The sequence below is a fragment of the Typopeltis vanoorti genome, chromosome 7 (genome assembly GCF_054136105.1).
Source record: "Typopeltis vanoorti isolate ZY-2024b chromosome 7, IOZ_Tvanoo_1.0, whole genome shotgun sequence".
In the NCBI taxonomy this organism is placed as follows: domain Eukaryota; kingdom Metazoa; phylum Arthropoda; class Arachnida; order Uropygi; family Thelyphonidae; genus Typopeltis; species Typopeltis vanoorti.
Window position 1 is genome coordinate 99,537,533 of NC_143555.1, and position 17,498 is coordinate 99,555,030.

General features: G+C 36.9%; 1 protein-coding gene across 2 annotated transcripts in view; it reads left to right on the plus strand.

The window, feature by feature from the left end:
• Nucleotides 1-3,960, plus strand: part of LOC150104899 (ras-related and estrogen-regulated growth inhibitor-like protein) — a 91,668-nt gene extending 87,708 nt beyond the window's left edge. For both annotated transcript variants that reach the window (XM_090396044.1, XM_090396045.1), the window contains exon 6: nucleotides 1,208-3,960. In XM_090396044.1, coding sequence (XP_090252170.1) covers nucleotides 1,208-1,390 — 183 coding nt within the window. In that variant the 3' untranslated portion in view covers nucleotides 1,391-3,960. The remainder of the gene's footprint in view (nucleotides 1-1,207) is intronic.
• Nucleotides 3,961-17,498: the final 13,538 nt, after the last annotated feature.

Below are 17,498 nucleotides of genomic sequence, written 5' to 3' on the forward strand. Positions count from 1 at the left end.
TGCTGAGGTCCGGTTAGAAGAACACCAGCCGTACATCCAGTACCTTGAACCCGAACAGTCTGGAATTGCAGAACATGCCATCAACACCAGACATAGAGTTAAGTGGAACAAGACAAAAGTCGGTTCCTAATGGAACGGCTATACAAAGAAACATGTGAAATATTACTTCACTCCCTAACCTAAACAGATCCGATGGTCTACGTCTTTCCCCCCCTTGTGGGAGATAGTACTTTATAAAGCAGCAAATCTTTCGTAACATATAATTGTACACACACACACACACACATATATAAACTTTTTTTTTAATTATTATAATTAAATATTTATTATTTAATAATTAAATAACTAAATAATTAAATTTAAATAATTTAAAAAAAAATAAAAAAAAATAAAAAATAATAATAATTAAATAAATTTAGGAAATTTAACCTTAGCTACTTAGGTGGCGCTTTGTGAATATGACAGTTATTGTTTAATTAGCCTTGTACCTGTACTGATGATGCCTGTGATACTCAGGTGAAAATTCTACGAATAAAGAATAATTTAAGTGAGTTAATTCCGTTATTATAATAGTTAGTAGCCAATGAAGTTCTAACTGAGGCTCGGCTATTGCTGTTACCTTCCTGCCATGATCAGAGCTTTATATAGCTGAATAACACCTTATCCTTACACTGTCCTCTACAGATAACGGGGAATATGAAAGCATTCTTGCTTCGCCCCTTTAAGCCAGTCCTTTTAAGGACTTAAGGACCTACATATGTTCTCTGTGGAATCAGGGATTACTTGATATATGTGTTCTCTGTGGGATCAGGGATCACTTGATATAGACTTATATAGCAGGCAAAATAAATCTATTAAATATAAATTTTCAGATCCCAAAAAATTGAAACATTAAATATATATTTAATACACGTTGTTTCTTCTTAATGACCAGTTATTTTTTGCGAGTCATATGGCCTGATTAGCCGGTTGGATAGGCTATTTTTTTGAACTTTACTTTTCTAGTGTGAAGTGGCTTGAAAAAAACTTTAAGCCGTCCACGGTATAATATATAATAGACCTGACCCTCTTTTTTTTGGGGGGGGGGGGAAGAGGAAATGCACATTAAAATTGAAAAAAAAAAACACTTAGTAAATTTAGAGCTTTGCAGCACCCAAATTAAATATAAATAAATAAAATTTAACATATGTATTCTTTCATTTTGCAGGTAATTCAGGTGAAAGAACAAAGGCGTAACAACCCCATGTTCCTTACAGTTAATGGAAAAACTCAAAACCCGAGAAGGAACAGTGCCGGAAATTCCACTCTAACCAACTGGTGGCGTAAACCTCGCTTTAATTCCACTCGTAACAACTGTCCGGAAAACCAAACGAGAACTTTCACTATGTGACATCACGCGCATCGATTGACAACAGAGTTTTCACGTCGGCTCGGCGCTGTGCGTTCTTCAACAGTTTGGCGTCGTTTGGTGACATTTGTGTTAGGACATAGCTGGTACCAGACATTACCTTCACTTAAACGAGCCTTCGTAATACCATCGTTTGCAAATAATTCATCATTTTCGCTGTTCAATAGAGCGAATAGGGAAAGCTGCGTTTTGTTTGTACACGGTTTCCACGAAGCCTCCACACCAGCCAACACTCCTGAACCATTGATGCGTGAAGAGTTACAGGATCCGAAGGTTGTTTTATGTTAATTGACTGTAACGATTGGTTAAATAAGTAAGAGGTGTTTTGCATTGATTTCGACAGATTTTTACGATTTCAGCCACTACATAGTTGTGTAAAAATTCATCGTTGGTAACAAAGTCGGAGTTTCAGTTATTAATAATTGAAGGTGTTTTATTTTATTTAAATTGGTCCATTTTCGTTTTCTGGCACGGTTCGAGGATTTAGCTGTTCTTATCAGTTTATAATGATGTCACTAGTTTATAACTAGTTCATGTAGCCTGCTAATTAAAGCAGAAAAAGACACATTGGCCGGAAAATACACATTTAACATCCATAATCCTCATAGCTATTTGGAGTTGCTGGAACAGTTAAGGCTAGTGTATTATGTCTGTTAACTACATACGTTCTTTTGTCCCGTTTGCTTGTTTTGCAGCATGAAAAAAACGAAACAAAAAAAACGAGTTTACGGAGGAAAATATCCTGCTGTCTCTATATGAAAAAGACGTTAACTCACCTTCAGTTGAAAAATCCTTATAAAGATCCTTATTTCCTTGGTTGCTTTAGATCTTAATTCCAAAGGCTTATTTGAAAATTTTATTTTCAACTTTAATTCATATTGGTGTGTGAATGACTGGTCCACTACTCAGCTTTGTGATTGGCGATAAATTTCGTCTTCGGCACGTGGTCCTATTTTAACTTCAATGGATTTCATTCTGGACAGTGTACATAAAAAGAGGCAGTGATTGTAGATTGAAGTTGATCTCCAGTCACTACTGTAATGAAGCATTGAATATTTTTATTTCGCGTCTCCAGAATTTTAAATGGTAGTCAAAGCAGGTTGGAATAAATTATAACGAAGCTTAAGAAATCTTCTGCCGAAGTTTAAAACAAATATGTATGGACTCTTCTTTGACTTTGATCACACTCCACCATTTTAGACACTAGTTCATGATAAAATGAAACTAATTTGGACCTTTCGAATGCTTTTTTTTCTGTCATCATGACTAGAAGTCTGTGACATTGTTGAATGCATTAGTTTGGCCAACAATGTTCCAGTTAGTTCCATAGCTCGTTTTTGAGTCGAAATCGTATCTGTGGACGCCAGTGAAGCTTTACTACATAATATCCCTCAAGCCATGTCTCAGTGTATGACATATTGCACTATCCAGAATTAATTCATGCGTTGGTGTGTATCTACAACGACTGTCCCGAAACTATACTGGGAGCAACAACTCCAGGCCATTATATATATATATATATATATATATATATATATATATATATATATATATATATATATATATGGTGTGAATACATAAGACATAATTAATAACTGAAACTCCGAAATGCTTCATTGATATCTTGTGTATTGAGTTCAGATAACAAATTGGGAATGATTAAACTCATTCATTTCTATCTATTGTCTGGTACGCACATCCTATTTAATTTCCAACAGTGATGAATACAAGAGTAGATTGCTCTTTGCAACTGCAGAGTCCATTTCAGTACAAAATATGAATGATATTGTAAGTTGTACCAAGATCTGTTTTCGAATTACACAGTTTGAAAGACTAGGAAATTCCTCATAAGTTGAACAAAGTTCAAAAAGAAAAGTTTTATCATTAAACAGTAATGCTAATAAGAAGAGAGCCGAAGTGCATTAAGACTAGTCTAATTTCTTGAACAAATATTTATTTATGACAATCAGGCTGGTTATGTAAAGATATCGACTATCGGAATACATAGGTCATTCCTCATCTAACAGCGACCTGCAATTGAATGATTGTGTCATATTCTCTAATCAAAAGTAGAAATCATGAAAGTCCTACTTTCTCTTCATATTCCTGTTGTTTGTATCCCATTTTGGCGGCTGTGTGATATACCATTGAGTTTTGCACAGAAAGTAAACAACATTACTTTGTCCAAAAGTCACCAATGGATATACTATATTTACTGTCATAATTACTGCATTTTTCCCCCTAGGAATTTTATCCAAAAATGGTTGTAAAGATTATGCGAAGAATTAATTATGAATAAGCAACAAAATTAAATTAAGTACATAAGTTTTCTCTGTTGAATTATATTAATCATGCTCTGATACATAGAGACCACTTGGAATATTTAATTGATAAATTTCTAATCAAAGGAACAAAAGAATTTAGGAGAATATTCTTGGTGAGTGCGATATATCCATCGAAGTTTACCTATTGTATGCTCCTCGTTAAAAGATGTACAAAAGTTTAAGATTGCACAATGTACAAATTTAAAATAAAAAAAAGTTTAAAAACTTCCTGACTGATTTCTGAGTTCTTCACTATATTACACTATACTACATGTAAATCAATAATATATACAAGAAAATTGATTGAAGGAAGTCTGGTTTTACAGCAAAAATACGATAGTTGTCTGGTTTAGTTTCTCATTAAAAATGTATTTAGTTTCTCATTAAATGAGAATTACAGATGGGGAAATGTTTTATTTATTTATTTATTTTGCATTGAAGTGTTAGTTTTTCTTAATTCGGAATATGCTTACTAAAATGATACGATAATATTAAGAGGATAGTGATAATAACCTCTGTAGTACGCCCACAGATACGAGACCCTTCGACACTTGTGCGCATGTCAAAAGAAGGAGAATCCATTCCGATAATAGGGTAATCAATCCGTATTGTGGGATGAGTGTTTATTCGGAAAATCAACTTCTCTTTTATAATCATGGTAGTTTTTAAAGTGGTAATTATTTTGCTTGTATAGCAGTTGGAAAATTTTACGTATGGAGCACGTGATTTCGCGTGTTGGTGACCAATTCGTACATCGTTTTATTCCTTTCTCCCCTTCAACATGAATTGACTCTTCTTGGCAGTCTGCCAACGATAACTCTCGCTTCTGTGGTTGACTGGACACTTGACTCTGTCTTCCTGATCTACATTTCCGGTAGTGCAGTCACGTGTTTGTACCAGGTTCCGCTTGTGTAAACAAGAGCTCATTGTATTACTTTCAGCATATGTAGATTAAAAGTGATAACACTGCTATCGAAAAACATGAATTAATGCAAGTAACATTTCTTACTTGGAAGGAGGGTTTCCACCATTTTTGTTACCCTATATAAATAAACAAAACTATCTATTGATGAACAAAACGTAAATGATGAAACATGAGACTTTCCAAAGATAAATCGTTATAAGATTTGTATTCGGTCTTTCTGATGTATTTCAGTTTTATTCTACAGAATTTTTATGGTTTCATTTGTATGAGATCAGCCATTTTAAGAAAACACGTGTAGTAGGCATTGCTATGAATTAAATAACGGTTAACACGTGCAAAAAATTATAGAATTTTTATGAAATGCTATATATTTCTTCCTTGTTGCAAGGAAATCACAGAGAGAAAGTAAGATCGTTTGTCAACACTCAAAACTGACTTGAGTCACGTAGCATGAGTTTACTTACACTTGTCTCGGTCACAGCTGAGTAAAGAGGAGAACATACCAAGAGTTCAAAGAAAACAATCGCAGCACTTTGTAATTCCAAACACCGGTACACAATTCATTAAAATACTATGAACAATGAATTGTGATTACTTCCCAAAAAGATAGGGTAATCAGACCTGTTGATTCTACGAAGGTGTCGTCGAGAGTCACAAGTACCAACGATCAGATCAAATTTCAGTCTATTTGAATGCAGAATCATGATTAAATTCTGAAGAACTGTAGTATCGATAATATAATAAGCAAGGTTCGACTTATCAGATTACAGAAATTCGAATAATAAAGTTAATAGGAACAAGCTTCCATAAATACTATGCAAGGAGAGAGGTAGTACTTCATCGTGGGAGGGTGATGGTAAAAAAAAAGGACAATTTCAGAAAGAAAAAAAAAGATAGTGCATAGGAACTTGATATAGGAGTGCACAGAGTTTATTTTACCCAGAAATTATAGTAGTTTTATCTCCGAGTGAGAACAAACTACGAAGATATCATTTGCGAAGCAAATCCAGGTACAAGTTTCAGGGGAAATGGTACTAGAGAGTTGCCTTTCTATATATTTCATAAAACAGTCGACAAAGCTGATGAGATCGGACTGCCCATGACTGTTCCCTCAATTTGCTTACGTTATTTACTTTTTTAATCGATTTTTTATATTTGATTACATTTTTTGTTAACTTACCATTTAAATTTCATTGCAATAAACGTAAGCCATTGGTAAATTGATAAATATATGATTAAACTTAATTTTTAAAAATAAAAATGTTGCATGCACTGAGTCGAGACTACGAATCGGTTGGAATTGTGGTGGTTCGCTTAAAATGAGCGATATCGATCCTGCCTTTACCGCACGAACATCTGAGATTGACATTTGTAGGTCAGCAGTCTGTGAAATCATGTAAGAACGATGTTATGACGAAGTTTATGAGTCAAGTTGAATAAACGTGAATCACGTTACTGTTACAGTAAAGGGGCGTGGGGGAGTGAATACATACGCAGGCACCTTTCAAGTTCCTAGAATATTGCCACCCATTTCATACAAAGAAATTAACTATACCAAGAATAAGAGAAATAAGTAATAAAACACCAGTAAGAGTAAAATCGGATCAAGTAAAGCAAATTCTTCTTTTACTTTGTGTGCGCTCTCTCTCTCTCTCTCTCTCTCTCTCTCTCTCTCTCTCTTTTACCCTTTTAATTCGCTTTCAGTTGAAAATCTTTATAAAGCTTCCTCGGATTTGTGAGTTTAGCCATATCATTTGTGAGTATATGGCTAAACTCACAAATCCGTTTGGGCATTGATTAAAATAGTATGTGTTAGCCATTATATTATAGCATGCATTCTCTCTGTAGTAAATATTGAGTGCAGAAGCATCATAACAACTATAAAAGACTGTTTCACATTCTTTTAGCCACACTGTATTCGATTCCGTTTTCATACTCGGTTTACCCCTTATAATAAAGTCAAATAAGTAAAACAAAAATAAAGTAAAAATCTTGCTATTTTTTTTTTTTCCCCGAATGAAATTAGCTTCCTTATCTTCAAGCATGCAGTCTCCCATCGTTCTTCCGATTACTACGGAAGGTGCCAAAGCGAAGATAAGAAATGAACAGAGTTGTGAATAGAACTATTTTCTTTACGTGTGAAGTATTTCGAACACACACACACACACACACACACACACACACACACACACACACACACACACACACACACACACACACACACACACACACACACACACACACACACACACACACACACACACACACACACACAATTCATTTCAAATCATATTCTAGCTCAGTTTTATCACGTTCTTTATCAGTAAAGCGATAAAAAATGCTCGCTGATTTAGACGGCATCACTCTACATCATTGTTTTTTTTCCACTGTATGATTTACTTGACATAAAATAACAGTACGTTTGCTGTGTATAAAGCACTACCGATAATCAACTCTGAAAATCGTCTTTGTTTTTATGTAATTTGATTACTTGTTTTCCAAACAGAAGCGTTTTTGTTATGATTCTACTTACTTCTCTCGTCACGTTTCTCTCCCCACTATTCCCAGCCCATCAGAAGAAGGTCCATAAAATCTCTGATCAAATTAAGAGGTGCCGTAAGAAGAAACCATTCTTTCTTTGTCAACTATTCCAACTCGATTCATATCAGCTTCCAGGAAATTGACACTAATTGAAACTACTATCTTATATGGGATAACATCTTATTTCAGTATTTTTATTTATTTATTTGTTTATTTTATGTGTGTCTGTGTGTGTGTGAGTAGCTAAGACACATACACACGTTTAGCACGTAGTAAAAAGATCAAACTATACTTAAAATTATCATCCAGAATTAGAAGTCTTAATTTTTTTTATAAAAATTCAAAAATCGTATTCAAGATTTGAATTCAAAAATTCAAAAAAATATGCATAACAGTAGTCGTTAGTAGTAGACCTGCAACTAGCGACATGATCAAGATAAGATAAGGAATCGTGACGTGATTGGTTGTTGAGATGATGACGTCATTGTGTGTTTGACGTCATGATTTTGGAATGTTTGGTATTTTTCTGGGGACCATCTGTGTGTGTGACGTCACGTTGTTTGTTTTGTTCGCATATGAAAATACGGGTGATGATTAGAGATAAGATTCGTGTCGTGATTGGTGGGACACTTCGAACAAGCTCAAAATAAGATATGGAATCGTGTTGTTTTCAAATGTAGATAAGTGACCTCATTTGTTATTTGTAAATAAGTGAGGTTATTGTTTTCAATGGAAAAGGGAGATATATTAGTAGATAAGAATTCGTGTCGTGATCGGTGGGACACTTCTGACAAGATCAAGATCAAGATAAGATAAGGAATCCTGACGTGGATGTGTTGTTATCAGATGAATATAAGTGACGTAATTTGTTAGTTGTAAATAAGTGATGTAATTGTTAGTCATAAATAAGTGATGTTATTGTTTTGAATGGAAAAGGGAGATATATTAGTGGATAAGCATTCGTGTCGTGATTGGTGGGATACGATGAACCAAATAGGGGTAGGGTGAAAGGGGAAGCGATGTCAGTATCCTGGATGTGTGCTGTTATGAGTTGTAGTTAAGTAAATGGTTTGCGTATGGTATTATGGGTGATGGATAGTGATAAGATAAAGTTTGGAAATGTTTGGAATTTCGCTGGGGCCCTCATCTGTCAGGGACATCATATGGTGTGTTTGGTTTGCCTATGGAATTGTGGGCGGGTGTGTTTGAGATAAGATATATTGGAATTTTCCCAGGGTGACACACACATCCTTCATTGTCATCATGTTTTGTCTTTGGTTATCTATAGATGGATGTACTAATTTTCCATTACATTTTGGGATATTTCTTTCCTGTTAAAGGGTGGGAATTCTCAGAGTAGATTCGTGATGATGGCAGGGTTTAGTCTTTTCTGAATAATTTAATTATATGCTGGTATCCCTCAAACACACAAACACACACACACATTAGACATGAAAAGTCGCTAATGTATCCATGTTGATACTCTAATATGTGCCCTAATGATTATTCTTATGAAAAAAAAATTCAGTATTAGAATTATGCTTACCAAAACATACGAGCAGTGATTATCGAAATTACAATTATCAATTATTATGTTTAAGTTAAAAAAAATAACTTACATTTCTTTCCGGAATGGGAACATGTTGGTACTATCTAGGTTTTCTGAATATTCCAAATTGTTGATATTTAACATATATTCACAGCACAGAATACAAACACAAGTCTGAAAATGCAGTTGACTTTTTCATTATAGGTTACTGGGGCTAACATATATTCATAGCACGAAAACACACAAAACATAGGAGTTGAAAGATATTTCTGTAAATAATCAGAAAGGCTAGTTGACTACTTAATTTAGATTACTATCCAATTGGTTCTCTGTATTAATTCTTTCCCATTACTCATGCAATGTTTTACCAAGCTTGGTGGGAAAGTCTATGCGCCGTTTTGTTTAGGGTGAGTGTTATTTCCGGTTTCGAACTCAGAGTGCTGGAATTCTGACAAGTGAAATTATTTTTTTTTTTTCAAATTGATTGGTTATTTTTTCTATTTTACTTTTAAAATTCAGTTTAACTATATATTCTAATAGAATAACTGAGCAAAATTAATAAATAAATAAAATATATGTGAATTTATTTTCCAACACTGTAGATTTCTCATTAAGTCTTATCTTAAAGATATCTCTCTTATCTATCTCTTATCCGGTCACCAGTTTTTTCTATTACTTGTGAGAAGCTGAGAGATTTTCACAAAAAAAGTACGATATTGATAATCATTTCGATTCGTTATCTCAAACATCACACACAATGCTTTAAGCGAACCAAAAACACCACATGATTACCCTCACAGATGAGGGCCCCAGCGAAATTCCAAACTTTATCTTATCACTATCCATCACCCATAATACCATACACAAACCATTTACTTATCTACAACTCATAACAACACACATCCAGGACACTGACATCGCTTCCCCTTTCACCCAACCCCTATTTGGTTCAGCGTATCCCACCAATCACGACACGAATTCTTATCCACTAATATATCTCCCCTTGACATTCAAAACAATAACGTCACTTATTTACAAATAACAAATTACGTCACTTATCTACATCTGAAAACAACACACACCCACGACACGATTCCTTATCTTATCTTGATCTTGATCTTGTCAGAAATGTCCCACCAATCACGACACGAATCTTATCTCTAATCATCACCCATATTTCCATACGCGAACAAAACAAACAACGGGACGTCATGCACACAGATGGTCCCCAGAAAAATACCAAACATTCCAAAATCATGACGTCATCATCTCAACAACCAATCACGTCACGATTCCTTATCTTATCTTGATCTTGTCACTAGTGGTTGGTCTACTGCTGTAGTTTCTTTTAAAGGTAAGAAAATCTTATGATTTCTTACTAACCTACTATAATAACTAGAAACACCCAATACAAGAATGCACCTGGTGACTTCATGTCAATACTTAAAATTTTCCAGAGCTATTTTTAGTCAGTGTTGTCACATAAACGTTGATCCTATCCGAGATTTACGGGTATTTGATATGTAAATTGACTCCACTTTTGGGGGATGGAAATTACATTGTACATTTTAGCTTAATAAATGTTCAAAACATCTGCTAGCATCAGCTTGAACTTGTTCGACTCTAAAAAATGTGCTCATATGAGGATCTCTGGTATCATTAGCCTGTCGGACAACATCGAAGATTCTCTGAAATTCAGATGTTCGGCATTTGCATGAATGAATTCATCATATTTATGTCATGTAATCCAAGCATAGAATTTCTAGACCGAAATTTGGCGAACTGACCTCCGTCCAGAGACTTGATAACTCAGTACGGGATGAAAAAAAACGAGGTGATCCATGATGGTATCAGAAAATTTCTCATTCATTTGCTAAGTATCAGATCTAGTGAAAGGTGGGCAATACTCCTTCTCTTTGGCTGTATATGTGTTCGCAGAAGAATTCTCTTAAGTTTGTCGAAACCACCGTGAATTAACCGTACATTGTCAGTGAACAAAATACAGTAAAACCTCTTTTTTACACTTTTCAGGGGACTGATGAAAAAAAAGTGAAAATAGCAGGAAAGTGTAAATAGCAGGAAATGTAAAAAAAACATTAAAAAAAGGCTAAAAGATGACTTACTGCTATTATGTGAGTCTACATACTAGATTACAAAATTTAATAACTGAAAATAAATGAATTTACAATGTACTTACATTTATCTATTTAAAAAAATCTTTAATTGCTGATTGTTTTTGCTTTTCGTTTTTTTTTTTTTTGACTTAGCGCCAGATTGCTTTGCATTGAGTTCAATGCTTGCCCTGTTTTTTACTATCGTTTTCAAAGTGGACACGGAGAGTCCAAGATCTTATGCTAAATGCACATGTGTTCTGGCATGTCAATTTACACGTCGGAGAATTGCCATCTTTTCTTCTACCGAAATACATTTTCTGTCTTTTTTCTCCATGTTACTAACATGGATAATCCACCACCGCAAAGCAACTTTCACACGCTAAATTACGTAGCAGAAATTCTGCAATATCAATTCGTACTGTGATTGAAAAATCACGGTATCGCTCATCACTACAGTACTGCTGCATGCGCGCAAGTCACCGTGCTGGCGGAAACGTAACTACAGCTGAAAGCAACGCCACCTGAGAACAGAAATGTGCAGATTTCCGCTGAAATCGATTAGAAAATCGGTATTGCCACCGAGAAAAAAAAACGCAAATCACGGGAAATAACGTCCACGTCAAGTTGTTAATGGCAGGAAAATAATACATCGTGAGAATAGGTCTTAAGACGGGACCAACAGAAAATGACGTAAATGGCAGGAAAACGTAATTTGCGGGAACGTAAAAACGGGGTTTTACTGTATATCAATTTCAGCAAGGTTATGCCTCCAATGAATGACAAAAACCACTAGGTTCAGAATGTGGAATTCACTGAATACAGCAATGCATCGCAAACCGATGTAACGAGCTCTTTTTGAGCATGAGGCAAGAATAGAAAATTGCACCTTCGATATGATTTCATAGCAGTTATTTTGAAAAGAAAAAAAATGAAAATAGGTACATGAATAACAAGAAAATTAATAATAATAGAAATGTTTATTTCAATTACAAGATAATTCAGTAACTATGTGCTCTGGCGCATGACCACTGATTTCAACTTCTTTGCGCATGACAGATAAAGACGGTTAAGCCTGACGTTATCTGTTGTGTAGGTGTTCACTGTGCAGCTGATGCAATGCGATGTTGGCGTGCAACGCGTAATACATACATTATTAGTACTGTAACAGAATGGCGTACTCTATTTATTTTCCTTTTTTTTTCGATATTATTATATTTTCTTTATATAACAGTAAAATTTACTTCATTCAAAGTATTGCTAAAATCCTAATTCACTACTTCTATTTCTCCACAAATATATCAAAATAATGGAAAAGAAGTCACATCCTACAGGTACATACATACATACACACATCTTCAAGGCCCAGTCTTCCTAATTTGTGGGGGCAAAAGCTGCAAGAGGAACTTCCAATGGTCACGATCCTCTGCCACCAAGTTCAGGTGTTCTGGTGGGATTCCCAAACGTATCCACCCAAGGTTTTGGGTATAATCTATCCAGCGAGTCCTTGGCCTTCCACGTGGCCTCCCACCCTCTGGCTTGGCAAAGAGGGCCTGCTGAGGGAGCCTCTCTTGTTGCATTCTGACCAGGTGCCCATACCAACGTAACTGTGATCTCTCAACACGGAGAAGCAGCGGTTGAATATTTGAGGGTTTCCCGAATTGCAGAGCTTCTGACTCTGTCGAGTTTTGTCAGTCCCGCAACCCTCGAAGGAACCTCATTTCAGCCGCTTGGATTCGTGTCCGCATTCTTTCGGTCATTACCCAACTCTCATGACCATAAGTGAGGATGGGGACATAGACTGTATTGAAGACAGCCAGCTTTGCCTTCTGGCTTAACTCCCACTTCAATACTACTGAACGGCCAAGCTCCCGCAATATTGAGCTTGCTAAGCCAATTCGAGTATCTAGCTCTACATCCCATTTTCCATCATTCGAGAATATGGACCTTGGGTCCATATTTAAACTTCTCCACCTGTCTCATTGGGACTCCACTTACATTTAGAGTGCACTGGGATGGTTGTCTTGAGACCACAAATGTTTCAGTTTTGGCCACACTGATCTTCATTCTGGCATCTGCACAAACAGCTACAAACCTATCCAGGGTCCGCTGGAGGTCATCTGTGGAAGAGCTAAGCAGAACTAGGTCATCTGCAAAAAGCAGGTGTCCAATGCTACATTTTCCAATTCTGACACACTCACTGCCTCGGCTGTGCCTATAAATCCAGTCCATAAATATTATGAAAAGGAGGGGTGACAGAACACATCCTTTGTGGAGGCCAACGGAGACTGTGAAAGGTTCAGACTTTGTGCTATTTACCCCGACACAAAACTCTGGGCATTCATACAGGGACTTGATGGCAGCTAATAGTTGACCATCCACTCCATACTCCTGTACTACTTGCCAAAGCATATCCCTAGGAACCCGATCATATGCCTTCTCCAAGTCCACTAAACATGTGTAGACATTCTTGGCATATTCCAAAGATTTCTCAAAGACTTGCCTTAAAGTGAAGATTTGGTTAGTTGTGCTTCTACCAGGACGAAAGCCACATTGTTCTTCCTGGAACTTTGACTCAACTATGCTCTTGCACCATCTTTCCAAGCACTCTGCATACACTTTCCCAGGCAGGCTGAGCAGAGAGATACCACGATAGTTACTGCAATCCTTCTGGTCTCCCTTCTTAAAGACTGGTATTATTATGCCTGTCTACCATTGCTTTGGTGCTCGCCCAGATATCCAAGCAGCCTGACACACTCGAGTCAGCCAGAGAACGCCGTCTCGATTTAAGGCTTTTAGCATTTCGGGCCGAATTTCATCATCGCCAGCAGCCTTGCCCGATTTTAGCGATTTTATTGCTAAATGGACCTCTTCTGCTGTGAGACTAGTCATTGCCCCGATCTGCACCTCTGGAATGTCCATAGCGGCTGAACCACCCGGGTTAAGAAGGCTCTCAAAGTATTTCCTCCATCTGTGGAGGATATCCTTCTCGGTTGTTAAAAGTGCTCCATCAGAGGCCTTAATTACCCTTGCTGTGCACGATTTCCTCCCTCGAAGGCGGCGGATGGTCTGCCAGAATACTTTGTTTGCATTTGCATAGGATGAATCTAATCTTTCTCCAAAGGATTCCCAAGCCTTCTGCTTTGCTGTCTTTACTGCTTTAGCAGCAGCTTTTCGTGCCTCAGCATACTGCAAACGCATCTCAGGTGACCTGACTCTAAGCCATGTAAGGTAGGACTCCTTTTTTGCCAGGACAGTTTTTTGGACTTCTTGGTTCCACCAACATGTCCTTTTCTCACTGCCCGTTGCCACGCCGAGCCGCTTTCTGCCACACCATGAGAGTGCAGAGGCAGTGACAGCTGTTCTGAACAGCTTCCATTCCTCCTCAACATCTGCAGTATGCTTGGGAATCTCTTTGAACCTGGAGGAAATGTCATCTGCAAAATTCTTCCTCACAGCCTCATTTTCCAATGTCTCCCATTTCACGCGGTATAGCTGCTTAGGCCTACCAGCGTTGATGGTAGCATCTGGTTTCTGAAGCCATAGGGTGCACAGAACAAGGTGGTGGTCAGTTGACAATTCTGCCCCTCTTTTCACACGAACGTCCAACACCGAGGAAAATAGGTCTGCTGAGACTATAAAGAAGTCAATCAGAGACCTTTGTTCTAGTGTATTCCTGTACCAGGTATACTCATGGACCTCTCGGTGCTGGAAGAAGGTATTCATTATGGGCAAGCTATTAGTACAGCAGAAGTCCAATAATTTCAACCTATTCGCGTTAAGGTCAGAGGCACCGTTCCTCCCAACCACACCCCTCCATGTCTGGTCATCTGTTCCAACATGTGCATTGAAGTCGCCCATTAGCAGGACTGATTCCATGTCTGCCACCCTGTCAAAAGCAGCATCCATTTCCTCTAGGAAGGCAGAGTATTCTGACTTCAGATTAGGTGCATAGGCTTGCACCACAGCCAAATTATGGTTTTTCATCTGAAGTCTTAATACAGATACCCGTCCCCCAAATGGGATCCACTCAGCAACACAGTCTGACAGCTGGGGGCTTGTGAGTATCCCCACACCCGCCTGAGCAGACATTGTCGGGCTCACACCAGAGTAGTAGAGCTTCCACCCCTTATCCAGGTCGACAGTTCCAGAGCCTATCCTCTTGGTTGAAGAAAGCCCGACTAAGTCTAGCCGGTAGCGCTTGGCTTCCTCAACCAGTTCCAACTCCTTCCCTGTCAGAGAGATGTTCCAGTTACCTAAAACCATAGTCTGGTACCGTTGTCGATGCCATTTCCGTCCTTTTGCAGAACCATTTCTTTGCGCTGCCCCTAAACACCTCCCCAAACGGGTAGCGGGCCCATTGATGAAGTTTCTTCTAGCAGAGTGCTGAGGAGTGGTGTCTAAGGGAGACTGTAACTTATTTTTCGAGCGGGTCCCTCTGCCTAAAACCCGAACGCGTCCCTTGGTAACCCGCGCGACGGACAATGCGGTATGAACATTTTTTGATCTGCATCCCACAGGTGTGTTTCATAAATATGGTGTACGCGTAAAGTGAAATTGTATAATTTGATTGGGTCAGTTTTTCTAAATTGTTAAAAAAACAAACTAACTAAATTATGATTTTTATTTTTCAGAATTTTCAATATATATCATATCCAGGAGCGGCTCGTGCATAGGCACTACGGAACTGCAGCACCCCTAATTTTTCTCGATATATAAATATATTTATTAATTTATTTATATTTTCTTGTAATATTTAATTTTATCATCAACAATCCTATACAATTCTCTTATTTTGTATAAAAAATAATAAAAATCCATCTTGTAGCACTTAGAAAGGCGAAGGACGCTAGCAGCACTGTGTTTACCACAGTGTCATATTGCTACGCGCGCAAGCATATGCATGTCATAGTGAGATGCGAGCTATTAGCGTAATGCGGCACTGTCCGTCGGGCAGTTCCACTGTTGTTTATATGCAGTTTGCGCCAGTAGAGTGTTCATAGTGCTTATCGTGCTTACTCCGTCTCTTTAAATATTTAGACATTACAATTAAAGACATAACATTTGTTATAGTTTTTATTTTATCACATTATTGGGGCTATTGACAATTATGACCTCAGAAATGCAACCTCAAGAAATAAGTTCTGTAAGTGAACTACAAATTCTTCAACAGTCACACAAACATCAAGGAAAAAGTTATTGACCTTTTCGCTCGAAACAAAACAAGAAGAATGTATTTTATTTTTAAGTAATCTTGAATTATACTAAACTGTATAATTTTATCGATAATAAACAATACTTTTTCATGTTTAACATTTTTTTAAAATTTTTACCATAATTTTAATATTTTATTCAAACATGTATACACTGTACTTACAGTGTGTGTGTGTATATTTCGAAAGTTGCAGCAACCCCACGATTTCAAGCCACGAGCCACCACTGATCATATCAAAATATATTCAGGAAAAGTGATGTTGACGTGTACAGACAGCAACAAGGCTAAGTGGCGTTACTCTTGCGAAGCATGTCTAACTATATGAATAGAAATCCGCTTTGGCACAACTGAATAATGCAAAACATTGTGTTCTTTAGATTTCGATAAATGCTATGCAAATATCGAAATTAAATGCGAATAGACACCAGTAAACGTATAGATTATTTAAACTCTATTTATCACCATCCGACAATATGATTGTTAGATATATTCAGGACTAATAAAAGAAAGATCATATTACTATATCAACACTTCATTACTTCATTTTTAATTGAAAAGCATAGAAATATTAGAGGAATTCAGTATGTTTTCAGTTTCTATTGTCACCAGCCCTATTTCAGCACTCTTTCTAGTTAAAAGCACATTTCGCTTATTTCTGGCTTAAGTGAGACAGGAAGGTGGAACAGTTGGAAATAGTTGCGAACATCGGCTACGAGGATCACGCATTTACTGTTTTTTTGTTTTTTTTTGTTGTTGTTGTTTTGTGAAGATGTACAAACTACCAAAGCTGTACCTGCCTGTTGTTATGGAAACATTACGCCATACTCATCTTATTATACATAAGAGATATAGGATAACTGTAATGTTGCTAAATACTTCGAATTTGGGACGGCTTCGAGTTGGTCCTTTAAATGTTTTTCCTGATATTCTATATATATATATATATATATATATAATTAATTCCCAAATAATTAAAAAATTTTTTTTTTTTGCCAGACTCGATTAAATGTCTTGAAAATATCAAGAGCGACTACATGGGAGGATACTTCAAATTTCCATGGCCTTTAGAATCCGTATTGCAGTCACTAATTAAGCGATAGACCCATCGATTAATTAGTCATCACTAATGATATAGGTAGTAAAGAAACTGGTTGTCGACTACCTTCTTCATTCATTTTGAGATTATTTAGTTTTTGGCAATGGAACAATAGTTTGATGGCTGACTTTTAGGCACAAGTAGATAAAGGCTTTGAACAATGAGTAGAACAGCTTTTAAAAGGCGATACAAGATTCTGGAGCACTAGCTCTTAGTACAACTGAAGAGATACCATCGGGGCCAGAGGGGGCTTATTAGTATCAAGGCTAAACGATAGTGAGAGGAAAAGACTGAAGCCAAGAGGTCTGTTTTATTTTTAGAAAATGTCA